Raw genomic sequence first — 22,518 nt, 5'->3', positions numbered from 1 at the left:
CAACAGTGAGATTATGTACATGCCAAAGAATTTAGAATACACATCATTGGCATTTATTCTGAGTAAATGCTTGTCTACTGTACCCATTTTATAGACCTGTTTTATAGACCTGTATGCATGGGGTCACATAAAACTTCCTTGGGTGGAAAAGGTTCTGAAAGGCCCAATTTTCAGAAGGCTTTACCTGGGAGGGTGACAGTGACTTAGTTGTCTCCACATAACAGTCAAACTATAAATCCTGAATTCTGGGAAATACACATGCTCCGCTGTGAATGCAGAAGAGAGGAAGTGTGACCTAGAGTGGGCCGTCAGCAGGATTTCCATGGGGACTGCTGCTGACACGGGAGTCTGGGGGACACAAGAAGATGACTGTTGCAAGGAGATGCTGAGGCATCCAAGGACATCAGTGTCTAAAATCCCACAGCCCAAGGCAGGCCCAGTCCTTCACAAGACATGAGTGCCGGAAGCAATGGGTAACAACAGCAGCAGGCAAGGGGCCACAGAGATGGCTCAGTGGTTAGGTGCGTGTACTGCTCTTGCAGGGGACCCAAGTTCAATTGCCACACCCTTGCTGGGTGAATCCACCCGTAACTCAGCTCCCAGGGTTATGACCTCCTCATCTGACTTCCACAGACACTAAACTTGTCCACATATCCATATCCACACACAAACACAAATCTAAAATAAGAAAGCTAATCTTTTTTTTTTTTTTAAAAAAGTGCACCAGCTTAACTACCCACACTGATAGACAGGTACAGGGCACTAGGAAAGATAGCATCATACTCCAAATCTTTCTCAAAAGTAAAAGCTGTGAATTATTCACTTTACAGAATCCTAAACTTAGAGAGCATCGTAAGAAAATCACACAAACGGGGCTGGGGAGTTAGGTGAATTGGTCAAGTATTTCCTGAGCAAACCTGAGCCCGAGTTTCATACCCCCAGCCTTGGGTGTGATAGCACACATCAATAAAACCAGACCTGGGAAGCAGGGAGGCTGAGACAGTAGGATTGCTAACAAGGGTTGGCATGCAAGGACAGATGACTCAGGGAGCTGCAGGCTCATCAAGGGATCCTGTCTCACAGAAATAATAATAAGAAAGAAAACGATGGGGACATCCAGTGTCAATCTCTGGCCTCCACATTCACTCAGGCTCACATAGGTCCACACACACGCACACACACATACACACACACACACACACACACACACACACACACAGACATCTACCACACACATATACATACACAAAGAGGATCGCTAAAATACTACTGTGAAAAATACAAATAACTTGGCAGAGCAGAACGTCCGTGCTTTTAAGATCTCGCTGTTCTGCTCTACAACGATATGTATGGTGGTTAAGTCCTTCAACTAGAGAACCATGATGCTTAGCACTGTGCCCGATTAATAAAGCCTCACCATTGCACTGTGCTAACAACTCCTATGAGAGCCACAGCCCGTCGGCTAAGCACCATTTGGCCGGGATCAAAGTATGCACCATATGCAGGAGCTGTTAATTTCCTAGACATTATCACCATTCGCTGGCTTCCTAGGTCTCAGCAAAACCTCGGGAAAACGTCTCCATTCCGTGGATGCAACCTTTGTGACCACAGCCAGCAAACCATTTCCTCCACCTAAGACACCCTCACACTCTCAGTTGGCAATGCTCTTGTCCAACACATCGGGAAAAGGGCAAGGAAGCTGAAGTGTCAGGAAACATATGGAAAGAGATGCTAGCAGCATGCTGGGGTCCACGGTAAGTACACTGGTAAACTCTCCATATTAAAATTTGGGTACCCTCACAGCAAGAGGGGTAAGCAGTGAGATGAAACACCAAGAATGTTTCCCAATGCTTGTAGGGATTGACAGGAACTTCAGAATGGGTCCCAGTGAAGGACATCTCCTTCCAGCATAGTCGGGGTATTGTTGGGGTTTAGTTCCCCAATTCACAAGGCAGGGGCAGGAGGTAACTGTGTGTCTTTCCCTATCTCCATTCAAGGCTCCAATGCTTGTGCTCACCCACAAAAGATATGATGGTCACGTCTGTGTGAGTTTGATGTTGGTGACTAAAAGCACACAGCACGAGGTGGTCCTAATCATCCACAAGAATCAGTGCCACAAGTAATGGGTCACAATTGCAATAGGCAAGGGGCTGCAGAGATGGCTCAGAGAGAGAGAGAGAGAGAAAGAGAGAGAGAGAGAGAGAGAGAGAGAGAGAGAGAGAGAGAGAGAGAGAGAATGAGGGGGGGCATGTTTACCTACAGACACTTGTGAAGATGCCCATCTGAAACACATACATATGCTATACACATTCACAGAACAGAAAAGACATTAACATAGATATTCACACAGAATGATACGCACTCACTCACACAAATAAACCACAATCTAGTAACAAGCCATAAGAATCCTACGTTTCGATGGGGAAACATGTTCTGCCTTTGGAAAACTGATGTCTGCAAACTTTGGTCCTTTAAATATATCAATTTATCATTTCTTCCTGGATTCAGACATATTGCTTAGAGAAGCAAGGAGCTCTTTTTTCAGGAATATATGAGGCCAGAGGCTGAGTTTCTTTGAATGACTTTTCCACTAAGAAGGCAATACTTGGGGAAGAGAAATAAAATAGAGGCTTTGTGTTCTGTATTCCACATGAAACACTCCTCCACACATTGAACTCTTATTTCCTATGATATTGTGTCCTTATAAAGCAGTAGGATTTTGTACAGGAAGACCTAAGAAGAGCTGCTTCTAGGGCCAGACTCCTAAAGATGGATCTGAGTATGTAACCAAGATGTGCTGGTAATCCCAGCAATCAGGACACTGAGGCAGGAAGACTGGCAGTTCCAATCCCAGGTCATCTTGGGCTGTAAAGACCTGGCCTCATATATCCAAGGCTTGAGGAAGAGGTTCAGTGCCTGGGATCTATATATAAGGCCCTGGGTTTGTTCTGCCAGGGCACCTATCTGTACTCTCAGTAGCATGCTGTTCTTTTCACAGAATTCTAATAATCTTTTTGAATGCTATGATTGCAGGAATGTCTGCATGGTTTCAGTAATGTATACCACCTCACCAGGAAAGTGAAAAATATCAACTTCACAAAACAAATACGAACTTCTGAAGTTGAATATTATTTTTTTCAACCTAGGATACTTTTGAGACAAAAAGAAAGGGGAAGAGGTATTACAGTGACTGGGATGTCAACAAGTTGCCCAGGAGAGACAGAGTCTCACGGCATCCTTGAGTAGTTTAAGTACCAGTTTCAAAGGGCATCCTGAAGATGGTGGGAACACAGTATCAGGCGGAGCACAGGGCTACAGTCACTCATAGTATGCAATTTTGTCTTGATTTTTTTTTTTAAAAAAATCTATTTTTGTCTGTATTTTATTTGTGACTGGTCAGTTCTTTCCATGCATTGCATGGGTCCCAGGATGGAACTGGGGTCCTCAGCCTGGGCAGCAGGCCTCTTCCCTCACTGAACAATCTCTCCAGCCATGCTTGCCTCATTCAGATGGATTTTATGTCTAATTCAGCAGGTGGAGATCTATGGACAAATGCCGATTTAAATAGAACTTGTCGGTCTATCCTTGGAGAGAAGACAAGCTCTGTCTAGCTACAGGGACAAATCATTAAGGCAGGAGGCAAGATGAGGGCTCCTGGTATGGGACTCGCCAGCAGCACATGAAGGTATGCATGTTTTTCTGAGTCTGCCTCTGGGCATAGTCCCTTCAAGAAGAAGAATAAAAGGACTGACATTGTGCACAACTTGCAAAGGCTTGAACTCCTCACAGACACTGAAAACCCAGACCAGAGTCTAGAACACCTAGGCTGAAGAAACGGAACGTGCAGGACCTCCCACACCACACCTAGGCACTTTCTGATAAATTTTGCTTTTTTCCAATACTGGGTATGCAGGGATTTCTTCTGACATACTCACCTTTAAGCTTAGGAAGAGACAGTTCCCTGGAAAGAGCAGGGTATCACCCACAGACAGATTATGCAAATTGTTAGGTAAAAGCTAACATAAACATCAACTTCAGAAAATTCTGCTTCAAAGGCCTCAGATAATTAATGACTGGGATTAATGACTGGGATTAAGACGGATTCTGAGAATTTCAATATTGGATTTTGAATCCCTGAATTCTACACTAAGGCCAAGGGGAGAAAAGCTTTAAAAATATCTTGAGCCAAATTGACATGTCCAACAACACAGATGTCACAAAAGTATTTATAGTCATGTATTGGCCAACACTTGGTCCTTTCTGTAGTGAGAGTTTAAATAGCAACCAGGAGGAAGAAGAGACGTAGTTCTCAGTTGATGGAGGCACTGCATTCCTCTGGACATGTGTCTACAAGAACACCCTGCACCAGTATGGATGAAGAACAGCCACTTTCATTACATGGGCAGTAACCAAAAGGAAAGAGCTACATCCAAAGTTTAGCATCAGCCTGACTTTAAAGTACATTCCAGGGGCTGACCAGATGACTCAGTGGTTAATGGCACTTTGTTCTCTTTCAGAGGACCTAAGTTCAGTTCCCAGCACTCCCATGGCAGCTAACAACTGTAACTCCAGACCCAAGGGATCAGATGCCCTCTCCTACCCTCTGTGGGGCTTCTACTGTTGTACATGTGCTCACTCATGCACACATGTATACCTACTTAAACTAAGATAATAAGACTTTAAGTGTGTTCAACAGCAGTATCATAAAGTATTTACATGGGGTCCTCATATGGATGAGTGGAATGGATCAATAGAGGACTCACACATAGATCCTGGAAGATAATAGCAGGCCAGTCCCTATAGGTGTCAGAACAGCTGAGGACTTACACATAGGTTCTGGAAGATAATAGCAGGCCTGTTCAGTCAGAGTTCAGGTATATGTCTACATAATCATGAATCTTGAAGTATCCTTCAAGCAAGAATCCCTTCCCTGCCCAAGAAGGTTTGATAATGTTTAGACATGAGTGGCTTAGAACTTTTGCCCACTTGTTCCTTGCTGTTAAATGCCCATGTTAATGTTCTTTAATTATCCAGAACTTTCTATGTATCTCAGTCAAATAAACACCCGTATGCTAAGCTATCATTAGCTGGAATTCTTTTTTTCCTTTAATTAAATAAGAGTTATTTTGTTTTGTTACATGCATGGCTTTTGCCTGCATGTATGTATGTGCACCATATGTGTGCAGTGCATGGAAGCCAGAAAAGTGTGCCTGATCCCTGGAAATGGAGTTATAGAGGGTTGAGTGGGTACTGGAAATTGAACCTATGTCCTGTCCAAGAGCAGCCAATGCTCTAAATTGCTGAGCTATCTCTTCACCTCCTTAGTTAGGGCTTCTTCAATTTATTTTTTTCATGAGTAAGCAGACCCATATTCCTTAGCTCTACCTCAAGGTTGTCAAGATTTGTAATAGTTCAAATTCTTGGTCCACTGGCATGGGAAGTCCTTCTGTCTATGTTTTGCTTTATTGGCTAATGAATAAAGTTGTTTCAGCCAGTGGCTTAGCAGAATAGAGCTAGGTGGGAAAACTAAACTGAATACTGGGAGAAAGAAGGCAGAGTAATGGAGAAGCCATGTAGTTGCCGTCGGAGACAGATGCTTCCGCTGGAGCCCACCGAAACTTTGCTGGTAGACCACAACCTCGTGGTGATGCACAGATTAATGGAAATGAGTTAGTTTAGAATATAAGAGATAGCTAGCAATATGCTTAAGCTATTGGACAGACAGTATTACAAATAATATAGTTTCGGAGTAATTATTTCATTGTCTAAGCAGTCAGGAACAAACGAGCAGCCTCCCCCAACTGTTCACAGCTTTTGCAATAAGGCAAATAGGATAAATGTTAAAAACACAGAATAAGAAAGAGGTTTTCATTAGCCATGGCCATACCAATTATAAAGCTCCTTCATTTGGGTAAAACAATAACTGTTGAAGAAACTAAGATAATTTGGTGGCCAAAATTCAAGTCACTTTATTTTTGAGAGTCTTGCCTTCTCCCACCCACACGGTCCCCTCAGTAATGACTGGCCACACCACTGTTTATTGGTCACTTGACATTCATTGATTAGTCATCCATATTACCCCTACAGTACCACGAGGCAATCCCCAGCAATATAGGTGTGGACAGACATCTCATCAGGTTCTTAGACTAAAGATTTGCCATGCCTCATGCAGGCCTCTTTCTGAATGAAGCCTGCAGCGTCACACGGTCCCTTGTCCATCTCCCTAATAACTTACGGCTTTTTACAACCCTAATTCATTATAACCAACACACTGTTCAGCTCAAAATATTTGTAAAACCCACAAAGCATTTACAGACTAAAGCTTTTATAACTTCTTCCTACAGACTATTATTTGATAGCAGAATATCTGAAGATATGCTAAGATTCACAGAAGATTTACCAGCACATCTGAATCCAATACACAATACTTTTTAAACCATGCACAGGAACTGGGTTTTTGCTGCGATCAAAGCAATATGCCCGATGCCTTGTGGGTTTTCAAAAGTCGTACAGTACCCCTACAGATAAAGCAGCATATTATTATTAAAGAGTATCACAAATGTTTTCACAACACAGGAAGTTCACACAGCTAGGTGGTGCCACAACCAGAAATCAAAGGCAAATGCATCCTTCAAACCTACATTCGTCACCAGCATACACCAATACAATCCTTTAAATTTGCTTTTACCAAAGAATTAAAAACTTGACTCATGAAAGAAAATGTTAATTCCGATGAACAGTTACTTGTAAGTAGAGGCTGCGTTTTCATTTCTCAGTTGCCCAGACCCGTATAATCACACAGAAACTATATTAATTATAACTGATGGCCAATGACTCAGGTGGTGCAGTCTGGGGAGGGGATGGTGCTGTCTGGGGAGGCATTCCAGCCTTGCTTGAGGAAGTAAGCCATTGCGTTGCGCTTTTAGACTCCATAGATTCCTGCTGCCTTCAGTTCTCTATTTCATGTTTTCTGTAAAAGATCTAATTTCTAAGCGTCCCGCTCCTGACACCATGTCCTCCTGCCATTTCCCTGCCTCGCTACCATAACAGATCCATTTCTCTGAAACTGTAACTCAAAATAAAGTTTTCCATAAGTTTCTTTTGTGCGTGGCATTTTATCAAAGCAACAGGAAAGTGACTAACACACTGATCAATTACTACTTCCTGGCTAATTCCCTATTTAGTTCTTATATTTGCAATATCCGTTTGCGTTTTCTCAGGCACACACTGGAACATATTTGTTAAGGGGAGCAGCTCCCATAGTTTCAAGTGGGTGCCAGGTTGTTATTGGGAACTTAATTACAGGTGGCATTTTTAATATTTACTATTAGTCAAGTAAGTTCTGTGTCTGTCTATCTGTCTGTCTGTCTCTGTGTGGGTCTGTATGGGGAAATGTGAATGCAAATGCAGGTATCAGTTTTGTCCAAAAATAGGGCATACAGTCCCCTAGATTCTGTGTCACAGAAGCATGAAGCAGGTATTTGGAAGTGAACTCAAGTCCTCTGCAGGAGCAGCATGCACTCTTGACTGATGAGCCATCTTTCCAAACCCAGGAGGCATTTTATTTTAAAATCCTGGGGATCTTAAAATGCCACACCACAACCAACAGAGTGGGATGCTGATAAGAACAAGGGTGCGGGAGGCGATTTGGTGCATACTTAAATGGTAAAATATATACTGCAAGTAGCACACACCCCGCAGACTGCAGGTTTATATGATAATAAATAACAGTTATCGCCAGGAAAAGGGAAAAAGTGCTGTGAAATCCAATAGCTCAGTGAGAAATCTGCTAATACAGGTGGCCAAGCTTGTTCCATTTCATTGTCAAACGGAGGCTATTTATTTTCTTCTGGGTAGTTAAATTACAGAGTCATTTATTGGTGAAAGTTTTGCAGTGGGCAGATGGGAATCTAAAGCAGGCTTTGGGCTCCAACTTTGCGAGGATTTACTTCACAGGCAGCACACTAAAACTGCAAAATCCTTCAGTAAGCCTATGATAGTGATTCCCCACAGCCCTGGCCGGGCACACCTTCAGTAAGCCTACGACAGTGATTCCCCACAGCCCTGGCCAGGCACACCTTCAGCAAGCCTACAATAGAGTGATTCCCACAGCCCAGCTTGGCACGCCAGGCTTGGCACCTTGGATTTGGGATAAGGGCCAACATGGCAGTCAGAGTGCGTAATCTTTGAAGGTCTTTAAATGATTACTAGTGTAGACAGTTTCCTTACTGGGTGACAGGCCAGTGACTGGGGTATGTGTGCATGGGCATGTGCTCACGTACATGCACATGAGAGAGATAGTCAGGCATAGACAGGGATTCCTTATGTACACACATGCTGAAAATATTAAAGTCAGTGTCAATTTTCTTTGCCCTTTTTAATACAAAAGCTCAACTCTGTATATGATCTATCTACCATCTATCAATCAACCAATCTATCTATCATCTATTTTCTTGTCTTTCTATTATCTATCATTTATCAACTATCTATCATCTATTTACCTATCATCTATCTGTCTGTATCTGTCTGTCTATCTGTCTGTCTTTCTATCTCCTGAGAATTAGAAACAGCTGTGTGTTCATGATCTATAAGCCACTACTATCTGATGACTTCCAAATGTACCAAATACCTTCCAATAACCATTTTGTTTTAAGAATTAATTAATTAATTGATTAATTTACATATTTATATGTGATGTGCATACAGGTACACAATGTACACACATATAGAGGTCAGGGGATTCTGGTAGTCTATTTTCTCCTTCTACCATGGAGGACCTGGGGATCAAACTTCAGTCTTCACCTCACAACAGGTGCCTTTATCTCCTCAGCTACTTCACAGGTTCCTCACTTTGTATATTTCATTTTTTAAAAAATAGATTCATCTTATTTTTAAAGTGTGTGTGTGTCTATGTGTGTGTGTGTGCGGGCACTTGAATTCAGGGCTCTTAGAGGCCAGAAGAGGGCACTAGCTCTCTCAGAACTGGAATTACAGGAAGTTAGTTGAGGAAACCGACTCAGATCTTCAGTAAGAGCCACAGAACTTTTAACCATATTTCTCCACCCCCAGGATATACTTTAGGTTTTAAAGATTATTTTTTTCCTTTTAAAATTTATATGTGTTTACACCTCTGTGTGCATGTGTACACTTGATGTCGTTCCCATTTATGCCAGAAGAGAGGATCGAATCCTGAAAGTGGAGCTACTTGAGGCTGTGTGCTGCCTAGCTTGGGTTCTGGGAACTTGATTGGGGTACGCTGTAAGAACAGTTAATGCTCTTAACTACTGAGCCAACTCTTCAGCCCCTCAATATTCTGTCTTAAGCATTTTCATAACCACTTCTTGCCTCAGTCACAGCCATATTCTTTCTCTTGTTTTCTGGGTACAGGAGATTGCTACTTCAGTTGTCATTGACTCTTGCAATGAACCTTTAAACCAGGACATGCATGTAACTTCCCGATTAATTAAAACTGTTAACTTCATCTGTCTCAATCCTTGACCAAATCTAAAGCTCCTAGGCATAATCCTGACAAAGAATATAATTCACAGACTGGAAAATTCTAATTCATATCACCTTGAATAACAAGAAAGACAATGAGCCCACTGCTGTCACTCAAGAGGAAACTGGCTCCCAACAGACAAGAGCAGACGTGATCTGCACATATTGGTCAGAATGCACCACAACTGCCAGCACCCAAACGCTGACTTCTAGAAGTCCGAAGCTGATGCTAGAAGGTTCTTAGAGAATGGACACAATCATAGCAAAAACCAGATGACTTCATCATTACATCCCTGATTTCTCTGGGAAAAGGGCCATAAAATTAGAGACACAAGCCAGGGACAGATGTTCAAGATTTAAAAGTCTGTTACCTCTGACATCCAAGAGTATGAAAATCTGGGAATATTAAGTTCAGAACTATTAACAGAAAGAATATTTTAAACCTAATATGAGGTTATTTATGAGGATTATTTATGAGGATTCAAAATGGCTGCCATTTGAACATCAACATTTACCCAACATCCAAATGTCATCAGCAACATTTTTGGTGTTTACTCTTACTTTTTCTCTTTCTTCTTTTTAGTGTTTGGAGACCTCTCATTGTATATTCCTGGCTGATCTTGAACTCCATTGTATAGACCAAGCTGTCCTTGAAATCACAGCAATCAATCTGCCACTGTTTCAGGGTGCTGGGATTAAAGTCATGTACCATACCTAGCTTATATCATTATGATGGCATCTCATTAGATTCCCAAATTAAAATGAAAACAATGACATTGGTGTACATTGTTCCCAAGATTCATATTATCCTACCACATAGGCAGATTTTTCTAACACTACAGCAATCAAGGCACAAAATGATGAGGAACAAGTTTCACTTTGTTGTAAAAATTCATCATAGTTTTATATACAAAGTTCCAGACAATGAATACTATGTAGCAACAAGTAAATATTGAAAATGATGAACATAATCAAGAATACTGCTCCCCAGGTAAACTCTGATTATATGGGCCAAAGTGAAGTTCCAGCAATACAGAGGACATTAGACATAAGCCATTTCCCTGCACAGCCTAGGGAAAAGGCTATTGACTCAGAAGCCTCCCAAACATGGAACAAAGGAATGAAGATTTAGCACATATTAGGTCACTGGTAACTTTCTGTACTACTCCAGAACTCTGCTGACTGGGGGGAAGTTCATGAATATTGAACTTTACACCAGTACATTCATGTATATTGACTCCAACTCTGCCAACTAAAGAGAGGTCTAGACACTGGTACATCCATGTATATTGACTAGAGATAGTGCTAGACACCAGTACATACATGTATGTTGACTCCAGCACTGCTGACAAGGGAAAATCTTAGACTCCCATGCATACATATCTCCCTTTTCTGGCAAAGCAGAGCCCTCTACATGTATCCTTTAATCACCGGGGTCTCCACATCAAAGAGCTCATGAGTAACTATATGCCAAATCAGAGATATTACAATAAGCCAGGTCTCTTGTATGGTTCCTTTTCCCTAACAGCTGAGTACAGAAAGAGTGCAAATCATAATCTGGGGTCTACTCACTATGGAGGACTAACATGTGCTCCCACACAGATACACATAAGGGTCCACATGTGCACAGACCCTCTTTGTCTGAGCAGGCTTACCTTGGCCATCTGTGCTTGCACGCCATTTGCCTTCAAGGATGCTACCGCTTTCTGTGCGGCTGCAGGACTATCAAAATCTACAAAACCATAACCTGCAAAGATACAAAACCTGGCATTAGTCACCACAGGCAGGCAGGCACACTTCCGTCATCCAAAGAATGCAGAGTTACTGTCGGCTATGAATTCATTTCTTCCCGACGAAACCTGGCTAGACCCAAAGACTCTCATATCTCTACTCCCAAGTGCTTTACGCGAGATACCTTAGTAACTCTAGACAAGAGGAGGTTATTTCATGTTCCAGAGTACTTTGCAGACTGGGGTGCAGGGGAGAAGCCCACTTAGCACTAACTTGGCAGCTCGGGCAAAGCCTCGCTCTACTGTGCTCTTCCTGCTACAGATTGGCTGCAAGAGGGAGGAGAAAAAAGCCCTGGAAACCCTTAAGTGTCTGAGGCTAAAGTCCATTTTCCAGACCTCTAAAAATCTATACTCATAAAAAGCCATAAGAACAGATAAGTGTGATGGTCAACATTTACTGGAACCAGAACCACCTGGGAGGCAGACCTCTGGGCAGGTCTAGAGGGTTATCCTCTTTAGGATAATAAGATGGGAAGGCCCCTCTGAATTGTGGGTAAGCACATGCCCTGGGAGGGGAGCCTGGACCCAGGAAACTGGAGGATTCATTCTTTCTGTTTCTTAACTATGGATGTGATGTGACCAGCTGCTTCAAATCCCCCCCCACCCCGCTGTAATCCCCCTGCTGTAGGACTGTGCTAGAACTGCAAACCCGAATGAACCTTCTCATGCTTAAGTTGTTTTACCCAGGGTAAACCATTATAGCGAAATGTAAAGAAACCAGAACACTAAAGTTATTATCATAGGCTGCAATGGTGGTTGCCACATGGCAGGCAGTCAATAGATATGTCTTGGTTGCACAAATAAAGGTTGTGTGTTAGAGTAGAGGTTTGAACTTACTTGGACCCAATCCCTCAGCCCATGGTTCCAAATTATAGGATCTTGTTCCTCTCAATAACAGTTCAAATCATTGATTCTTTTTACATTTGAAAAAGAGTCATTTGATGAATAAACACTCCAGTCTCTGAAAACAAATACTAAATAGCCATCTTATTTAGTTTTTTTGGGAGGGTGTCATAAATATATGGTTCTGTTTGTGCGATTATGTGAGCACTTATAAACGTTCAGGGAAACAAACAAGCAGAACAATTAATAAGACAGGACTGCTGAGAGAAAACGGTCTTCGTGCCACCATTAGTCCAGGAATTTACCCAACAGCAAGGTCAGCTGCCAAGAATGTGCTAAAATATGAACACTCCGTGGGGTGTGTTTGTGCACACCTGTGATTCTGGCATGACTGAGGTGGAGGCAGGAGAAGGTACGTGAGAGGATGTCTCAAAATCATATAAAAAATCAACAGTAACTGCAGGAGTGTACATGTATTGTGGTTTGAATGTGATGGCCTCCACAGGCTCATGTGTTTGAACACTTGATCACCAGCAGGAGGCACTGTTTGAGGTTACAGAACCTTTAAATGATGGAGCTTTACCAGAGGAAATACATCATGGGAGGCAGAGTTTGGGGTTTTGTAGATGGGCCCTACTTGCTGCTCAATCTCAGCTTTCAGTGTGAAGATGACATGTGGCCCGTCAGCTTTCTGCTCTGACCACCATGACAGCCATGCTTGATGCCAAGTCTTCCCCTACTCCTCTGCCACTACAGACCAAAATAAACCCTTTCTCCTGTCAGCTGTGGTTTGTCAAGGGATTTTAACACGGCAATAGAAAAAAATACTAAAACACATCCATATACACCTAAAAGTATTATATATGATATACATAGTGTATGAGCTATACATATCAATACATGCATATCCATGATACATATAAATATGTACATTACAAATATTATGTATTGTGCTATTGAAAAGTCTACAGATGTAGGACGTATCAACACACCTACTCTTCCATGAAGGCAGACATCTGTCTTACTTTGAAGCTTGTCTCATTCAGGACTACCAGGCCTACAACTGAGGCAAACACACCATTCGTGTGCTATAATCCATTCCTACCCCAACCTCCAAATAAGAGTATTTGGGAATTCAATTACCAAGCTGGTTCTTTTAATTAACTTTCTAATTTTCTTCCCTCAAATCCCATCTTCCTTTTCTCCCTCCCAGCATGTTATCCCAAAATGAACCTGAAGCACAGCAGTGTACAAGCAAAATGCTCCCACAAAGCAGGGCCTCCAAGCTTATGCTTCTCATACTTAAGGAAGTGTGTTCTGTCAGGGCTGGCAATTCCTTTCTTCATAAGAAGGGGAAGAAAAGAGGCATGGGAAAGAAAAACCAAGGACCAGAGTTATAGGCAAAGTTCTAAAATTTCTAAAACATCATTGCCCACAGGTCAGGTGCTGTTCTAGGGATGAGGGTGTTCTTATGTATGAAACATCACTGTGTCATGGAATACTGACTCTGGGTCCACTGTATGAGGAAACTGAGGCACAGGTGAACTTAAAAACTGGCCAAAAAAGCAGAAGCTATTAGATGGCAGAGACACAATATGAAGAAAGTCTGCATAGAAATTATCCAGTGTCATACAGAGAACTGTTTCTAGCCCTGCTCTAGAGACTGCATCCCTGATAGCCCTTGGCCCGGCTCTAGAGCCTGTATCACTTATGGCCCTTGGTGCCGCTCTAGAGCCTGCACCCCTGATGGTCCTCAACCTCTCCCGGGGCCTGTGCCCCTTATGCCTGAAAGTACTTGGATTTGGAATGAAGGGGTGAATTAACTCAATCCCAAGAAAGGCTCTCTCCAGTTCATTCTCTTTGCAGGTTGCTTCCTGGAGGACCTGGGCCTGTACCACATCTCTCCATGGGAGGTGTGGATGGGGTAGGGCTGGCCTGCATTCATTCAGAGGCTCAGTCTTCCTTCATAGGGCTCTTGACCTGGCAGAATATGTAACGTGAGGGAAGCAACAGCTCCAGTTCCCACTTGTATGCAGCTTATTAGGTGAATTAGAGAGAGATGTGATGGAATAGCCGTGCCACGGAAACTGCACATATAAAGGCCTTGCCTTCCTTGAAATAAAGGAGAATTGGGAGGGGGTTACAGAAGGTTGATCCTTCAGCTCCGAGACGTCATGAAGATGTTCTCTTTAGCTAGAGACGGGATGCCGATGGAAGAGGTTGGCAGAAAGAGTGGAGATGACTCAAGGGCTTGCCCGGTAAGCCAAGAGAAGAAACCTGATTGGGTGACAGAGAGGAAGTGAGTTAGATTTTATAGGGAGGACCAGCAGGACTTCACAGTTGACTGATTAGGCTGGGAGTAGGGGAAGTTAAGATGAGGAGAATGATTGCTCGGTTGGGTTCTGCTCTCCTTTGTCATGAGGCACTGGGTACGTGAGCTGCAATTGGCTGAAGTGAAGAGGCTGGCGGAGGACGCGCAGGAGTGAAGGAAGGCTGAAGACACGTCCAGTCAGAACACCGGTGAGAGCCTCTGCAGAAAAGCCATATTGCAGTTTTCTATTGTGACAGCTGGTTTTGAATGTCTCCTTGACAACGTCTAGAAACACCTGGAAGTGATTTCCAATGAGAAGTTGTCTAGATCAAGTGCCCTGTAGGAATGTCTGTTCAGGGTTTGCGTTGATTGTCTTAACTGGTTTGGGAAGACCCAATTCACTGTGGCATCACCATTCCCTAGGTAGGAGTTGGTAAACCCTGTAAGAGTGAAGAAATGGAGCTGGGCATAAACCTGAATGTGTTTTGTGCTGTCTGTTCTGGATCATGGATACAGCCCCATTATGATCCTGCTGCTACCTCCCCGCTATGATGGACACAAGTCTCTCCTCTTTTAAGTTGGTTCTGACAGGGTGTTTCAACACAATAGCAGGAAACACAACTGGCACAGAGTCACATTAGGCTGGCCCTCAGTAAAATAGATAAAATCAGAAATACATATTAAGTGGGAAACAACTTAAAAATGCTAGTCACAGACATGGAGAGAGGGAAAATCATAGTAAGAACGGGGGGGAAGATTTAGATGTCGACTTGAACAACCACAGTTCTTAGGTCTCAGAGGCAAGTTTGCAGAGAAGACTCAAAAGGACCAGAGAGGATGACGGACACAAACAGGAACATGTCCTCCTATAATCAGGCAAGAAGAACCCCAAGAGGGAAGAACCAGCCATGCCAAATGTCGAACATGCACGCATGGAGGAAGTGTGAAAAGGCTCAGAGCCCTTAAGAGCATGTATGTCTGTAGAGTGGTAAAGACTGAAGCTCGAGAAGAGGAAGAGTTGGGGAGAAAAAGGGAAAGGGGTGGTAGAGATAGCTGACAGAGAGAGACAAAATTAGATAATAGAAGAAATGAAGTCAATGGGGTTGTATCCATGTACATAGCATTCACATATACATGTGTGTAGAGCCAGTGCTCTACCTTAGGTGCCATTCCTTAACCTTAAGCATCAAGGTAGGATCCACCTACCACAATATCTAATGCACATGGAACTTACTGAGTAGGTGAGACTGGGTGGCCAGCATGCCCTTGGGATCTGCTTATCACTTTCTCCCCAGAGCTATGATTGCAAAAATATTGTCTTCGTGCCAAATATTACACATGGCTGCTAGGGACTGAAACCAGGTCCTTATGATTGCACTGCAAATGCCTTGTTGACTGAGCTCGCTTTCTCTCCATCCCTCAAATGAGTTTTCATTTCCTTTGTGATAGGATCATGTGCATCTGTGTCCTCATTCCCGTGTGAAGTCAAGACAAAGACCACTGAAACTCACGTCAGTGATTGAGAAGTATTTGCAGGCTACCTATGGCAGTGCGTTAATTACACTTTTCAGTTCTGAAGAAGGAGTAGGGAAGGTCAAGCTGAGAAGAGAGCCAAGCTTCATGACAAGACGACAATTCATAAGATACCCTTCCTGGGAAGATGCAGGCACTGGTGCATCTGGGAGAGATGTGGACATGCTTCCCCCTCACCTACAGTCACTGGGAGGAAGAAGACAGTGCTCTGGCTGCGTTGGTTGCATCTCTCTGTGTTGTGACCAAGGGTACCTGACAATGGCAGCTCAGGGGGAGTGGTTTACTCTGGTTTTCAGTTTGAGAGGACACGTTTCATAATGGTGGCAAAGGCATGGTGGAAAGAACATGAGAAAAATGGTCATGGAGTCTCTGGAGTCGGGCAGAGAGCAGACACAAGTGGACTGGTTTATAAGACCATGAGGCCAGCCCTAGTGACTTGCTTCCTCCAGCAAGGCTCCATAGCCTTCCAAGCAGCATCTCTTGTTATGTGGTCAAACGTGAACTTCTGGGAAGCATTTGTGATCAGCTGTCATTTCCTTGTACAGCCCTAGTAGCTGGATGTTACCTAAGACATCCTTGTCAAAGTATGTAAAATGTATGTTTAAAATATGTAAACTTATAGGAGAGACTACAGTGCTTATGAATTAACAGGTGAAAATGTCACAATAAAATTTTAATTTACAAACAAGAACCAAAACCAAATAATACCACTGCTGTCAGCCATGCCTGTCCTGCATTATAGCCCTGCATTACAGGTTCCTCTTCTGGTTCCTTCCCTTCTCTTCCAACCCTACACACAACACAGTTTATTAGAGAATAAAGACATGGCTCGTCCAGGCTCTACTCCTACACATACTTAAGCCATTTCCACAAGGACACCAGGCACCCTGAGCTTTCTCTCAGGGAATTGACAGTTGAATTCTGGGGCAAAGGAATGACCCCACACCTGTAGGGATGGCACCAGGCCAACAAGGAGCCAAGATTCCACATAGAGACTCAGACTAGAGAGCCAAGGGTCTGACTTGTGGGATGTTCGGCATACTTCTTGTTTCAGTGAGAGTCGGCAGGTCAATGTGTCTCAAGAAACCTTGAAAACTACATCCATTTGTAAATAAACATGGTGTTTCTGAGGTTTATGAGGGTAAGAGCTACATCACAGTCAGAAGAAAATGAAATGAAATACAAGGCTGGCTCTAAAATACAATGCTGCGTTTAGTAAGGAATAAAAATCACTTTAATTTGGTTTCAATTTGCTTTCCTTCCTGATAAATAATTAAGGCATTCTCTGCATCTGGCAAGTGGAAGGGAGGTGGAGTCATGCAGACCAGCTATGGTGCTTTCAACCCTACAGAGCCCCTGAGGAAGGTTGGCAGGTTAAACTACAGAGCCCCCGAGGAAGACTAGCCAGGACAAACTCAGCCCATGTGGAAGGCTAGCGAGGAAAACTCACGCCTTGAGAAAGGCTTGTCAGTGCAAAGTCCGGAGCTTCTGAGGAAGACTGGCCAGGGCTAACTACAGAGCCCCTGAGGAAGGCTAGCCAGGGCAACTACAGAGCCCCTGAGGAAGGCTAGCCAGGGCAAACTACAGAGCCCCTGAGGAAGACTAGCCAGGGCAAACTACAGAGCCCCTGAGGAAGGCTAGCCAGGGCAAACTACAGAGCCCCTGTGGAAGGCTAGCCAGGGCAAACTACAGAGCCCCTGTGGCAGGCTAGCCAGGGCTAACTCAGCCCCTGAGGAAGGTTAGCCAGGGCAAACTCAGCCTGCTGGCTGTGTTCCCTGCCTCCCCAAATTACGTCAGTGCCCTTGGCGACAGGTTCGAGCAAATTGGATCCGATTGTCACTGTTTATTCCCCACACCCAGGGCTTGTTTTTCCTCCTGGTCAGGGAGACAAGGCCAGCAGCTCAGCAATTAGCCAGAAGTGGAGCAACGGGAGAGAAGGAACTGCGGGATAATTAGGTCATCCTGCGAATGCACTCTTCCATCGACAGGCCTAATCAATGTTTCCCTGAAATGCTTTATACCTTCCACGCTTAGTTAAAGTTTTGTTATCGCATGGCACTACCAGAGCGATGACCTTCTAGAAAAATAATCTATATTAATTACAACTTAACTCTACAGGATCACCAGAGGGGCTTTTGTCTGTTCCCTTTCCTGCAGTCATAGGTGACATATTCCAGAGACCTTTATCTTTCAAAAACTATTGTGCAAAGATGGATTTGGAGTTTCATTAAAGTCTCTTTATCACATTCAACAGTTGATTTTAGGTTTTTATGTTGCTGCTGGCACTTTATATTGGCAATTAATATTAGGTATTCATTTGCCAATATTGGGGTTGGGTGGGGTAGCATGGTGGGGTGCAACTGGAGAACTTCTCCTTTAGGTTTTTGGTACCCAGTTCATTTTGTCTCAGAATTTTAAATGCACACTGAATTCCGCACCAATTGCGTATTCTTTGTCTTGGGAGTGATTCTTATAGAAGGAAGCCCTCTCAGAACACAGATGCAGAGCCAGCTGGGAGTCCAATGTGATTTCCAGACAGAACAAGTGAGCACTTTGGCTGAGACTTCTACATGAATCTCAAGTCCTGCTCAACTTTCACAGATGGGATGCTTGAGAACTCAACTTCCTCTGGCGCCTACTGGGGAAGGATTCAGGAGGTTCTACCCTTGTTTGAGGATCAAAAAGCAGTTGATAGCTGCAGGAGCAGAAGAGGAGAGAGGGAGAGATGGGGAGAGGGAGAGGAGAAGTGGGTGAGTTAAATGGGAGGAGTAGGTAGAGAGAGGAAGGGAAGTAGAAGCACACTCTCTGTCTTGAATGGGCAAAAATACAAAGCCCAAAGTTCAAGCCTGTTCAGCTGTGGAAACAGACAATTTTTATTTGGTAGAACAAAGACCTTCCTAAAATTGTTTCCACCATTATAGTCCTAAATTGTGTATACATAAAATACCCTTATATTAGAACTTGGAATCTCACAGTTTTACATGTTAAAGAGAGAAGCTATTTACCGCCCGTACAAAGGGCTGCAGCATCAGACCTCTGGCAAGTGGGGAATAAGATGGACGCTGCGTCCACACAACATAGGGAGGCTGTGTCACTGAAGCTCCTGGAACCTCACATCACTGTCAGAAATCGTCACACACGACACTGCCTTTAGGAGAGGATTTCCCAGCTTGGGAGACACTTTTGAACCATAATGTGATTCTCCTGTCAGGAAATGCACTAAGCTTCTACTTCAAAGGGGAAGGAGGAATTAGGTACTGTAAGAAAAATAAAGACAGCCCAATGATCTCCCTCTTGTCCCAGGGTTTAGGGTATTGTAAAGTTAGTAACTTTAAATGTGGCAGAGGTCTTCATAGTTTGCATACACAACAACATACAAAATGGCTGCTAGGGACTGGGGAGACTTCTTCAGTGGGTAAGAAGACTTGTTGCTGAAGTCTGAAGACCTGAGTTCAACTCTCTAGGGTGCATATACAGTCCGGCATTGTTGTGCATGCCTGTAAACCCCGTATTGTAAGGAAGGAAACAGGAGCGTCAGTGGAGTCTGTTGGTTCCCAGCTTAGTTCCAGGTTCAATGAGAGATCTTGCCTCCAAAGAAGATGGAGAGAGAGAGTAGGACACCTAATGTCAGCCCCTGGCCTGAGTACACAAAGGCAAGCATGCCCCTGCATTTGCCTACACCCAGAAATGAAAAGCAGATAATTCAAATAATCTTCACACAATTAATGTACTCTCACACAGCACCTTCTTATTGAGTTTTGTGTGTATAGTTCTATCCAATGTAGTCAATCAGCCAATCTAGGTTCCCTTCAGTAAGTCATGATGGGAACAAAACATATATGGTTTGTGTGTGAGTGTGTGTGTGTGTGTGTGTGTGTGTGTGTACCTTTCTGCCTCCCACTTTATATGCACAGTTCGTATGAATTAAGTAAAAAGCCACGTATAGAGAGGAACTATTATAATACCTGGAAAGGAGAGCTAGTTCTCTAGCAGGCAAACAACTGTTTCCAGGTGGGGCAAATAAGGTACATTTTGTACACAAAAAAGAAAAAGCAAGGGCTGTACAGGAGACCTAAGTTTTTTCTTGTCCAGCTGAATAAGATAATGACAAAGGGAGACAAACTCAGCCAGTGAAGCAACAGCATGCCTCTTGAAATGGAATGTTCACTCATTCTTTTTACGTTATGTGAGAAATCACACCCAGCCAGACCCAAGCCAGATGTCCATGCTCGCTACCCTCCTTACTCCATAGAGCTGACGTTTAAATAGAGGAATTATTGCTTCTGACTGAGAGTCAAGACTAGAACTTGGATCATTATTTAAGAGCTCAGTGCAATCTCCGTGCCTTACTGGAACTCAAAATACACAGTTTGGCCATTCTTCTTCTTCTGGACCAGCTATGACTTTCGTTGCATGGCAGAGATGCAAGGAGCAGCCGGTGTGGGTATAAATGTCAGACCGACCTGCAGGAAGCCTCCCTTTGCTGCTCGACTGTGTTCAGAGATGTCTGTGACCGGTCGGGGCAATGAGGTCTCCTCCATTGGAATAAAGGAAGGTAAGTGAATGATGGTTAGAGGAGCAAGCCTGGGATACCCATGAGACAACCCCACTGACTTTGTGACTATGACCGAAGCAAGCTGCTATTGCTGTCACAGTTCCATAGGCTGTAGACCACCACCAGGTAGGCAGAACTTGTTAAGATCTGAGCTCTGACTGTCCATTCCTCTCTCCGTCCGCTTATTCCAACCTTACAAAGGGTAGAGCTCTGGTCCTTCTAAGCACAGAGCAGGGCAGTAAGCAAGCACCTGTTGGAGGAGAACCTCTGCTAAGCTGAGGCCTGTGCCCTGTATTTAGACTCAGCGATTCCCCAATGGCTGATGCGAGATGTTTAGAGTCATGAGTCTTCTTCAGCATCCATCAAATTTAATCGATGGACACAACAGCCAAACTGCAGCCATCCAGAGAATAGCATGAAGTAGCTGCCTACAGGAAGAGAACCGGGAACCCTTTAAGAAGATGCCTCAGAAAAGGTCTTCCAGCTTTCCTTTCCTGTTTTCTTTCATTGTTTTGGCAAGTGTGTATGGTATGTGCATGTATGTGTGGCTATGTGGATGTGTTCAGGCTTATCAGAAGATGTTGGGCATCCTGATCCATCACTCTCTTTCTTATTTTTTTTTTGAACAAGGTCCACTTGTGGAACCTGACCCTAGGCTGGTAGACAGCAAGTTCCAGAAATCCCTGTCTCCACCCCTCACTGTGCTGAGCAGGAAGACACCCAGCTTTTTATACAGATGCTGTGATGGGGACTGAGCTTCCGTGTCTGCAGAGCATCTCTCCAGCTCCTTCGTGATTTTTGTTCATTGCTGGTTTGTTTGTTGTTTGTTTTGTTTTATGAAGTTGAATTTTATCAGGCAGCCCAGGTTGGCCTAAAACTTACTGGGCAGATGAAGACCAGGCTATCTCCAGACTCAAAGAACTTTGCCTGCTTCTGCCTCCAGAGAGTTGGAGTATCAGCTTTGAGTTACTATACACATCCTTTACTTTTCTCACATGGTGCATTCTAGTTATCTGCCTCCCAGCCACTGCCACATCCTCACTCTCTCCCCCACCACTGCTGCCTGTCTCTACCATAGATTTCCACCCATGGCCCCATGCACTTTCAAGCACTACTGTTTGCAAGAGTAAGGACTCCTGCTTTGTAGCTTAGTTTTCCACACTGCCTCCATCACTCTGGCCTATGAGGCATTTTTGGGGAAACAGTTGATGTGGGAGCACCCAGCTCACTGTGGGCAGTGCTGCCCCTCGACAGGTGGTCCTGGGGTGTACAATAAGCAAACTGAGCAGGCCATGGGTAGCAAGTCAGTCAGCGGTGTTCCTTCACAGCTTCTACTTCAGTTCCTGTCTTCAAGGCCTTGTCTTGAATTCTGCTCTGCCTTGGCTCAGTGACGGACGATAACCTGGAAAATGAGACAAACCCTTTCCCGGGAGCTCAGGCTGCTCTTGCTGATGGTGTTTATCACAGCAATAGAAAGCAAGCCAGGATACCAGCCATGACCTCCTCCTTCCAGACTTTTGAAAAATCCTATTTGAACACAAGCTGTTTCCTTCCTAATCTATGCATATATTTTATGGAATTTACTCTCTTTGGTGTTTATTGGCCTTATTCTAAATACTTTAAACAAGCATTTACAAGTACCCTCTATCGGTATGACGTAGTCTGGATTTGCATCTTTTTGAAACTGAAGTACTGTCTTCACCCTACCTGATGTGCATAAGATAACTGTAGGTTTTAATTAGATTTCAAAGATAACTAAGGTAGCATCTTGGCAATCCAGAGCAATGCATCCATGGGTAGAAGGAACATCACGGGCAAAGCAATACTCAGAAGAACACAAGCTTGCTTCCACCATGACCTTGGGGTTTAAGCTGTGTTTGTAGGGCTATTCTTGATTCCCGATAGTTCTACTTACAAATCATGACTAGAATGAATGGCTGCTACTTTCTCACTATTCTCTGCTTAGGAAGTTTCAGGAGTTCATAGAA

At 43.7% G+C, this 22,518-nt stretch overlaps 1 protein-coding gene across 18 annotated transcripts in view; it reads right to left on the bottom strand.

Moving 5' to 3' along the window:
- Nucleotides 1–22,518, bottom strand: part of Rbms3 (RNA binding motif single stranded interacting protein 3) — a 796,347-nt gene that overhangs the window by 368,578 nt on the left and 405,251 nt on the right. For all 18 annotated transcript variants that reach the window (XM_048423668.3, XM_048423677.3, XM_048423671.3 and 15 more), the window contains one exon: nucleotides 11,154–11,245. In XM_048423668.3, coding sequence (XP_048279625.1) covers nucleotides 11,154–11,245 — 92 coding nt within the window. The remainder of the gene's footprint in view (nucleotides 1–11,153; nucleotides 11,246–22,518) is intronic.

This window comes from Myodes glareolus, chromosome 4 (assembly GCF_982192425.1).
Source record: "Myodes glareolus chromosome 4, mMyoGla1.1, whole genome shotgun sequence".
Taxonomy (NCBI): Eukaryota; Metazoa; Chordata; class Mammalia; order Rodentia; family Cricetidae; genus Myodes; species Myodes glareolus.
The sequence above is the reverse complement of the archived record's forward strand: the minus strand, read 5'-3'. Positions and strand labels throughout refer to the sequence as shown.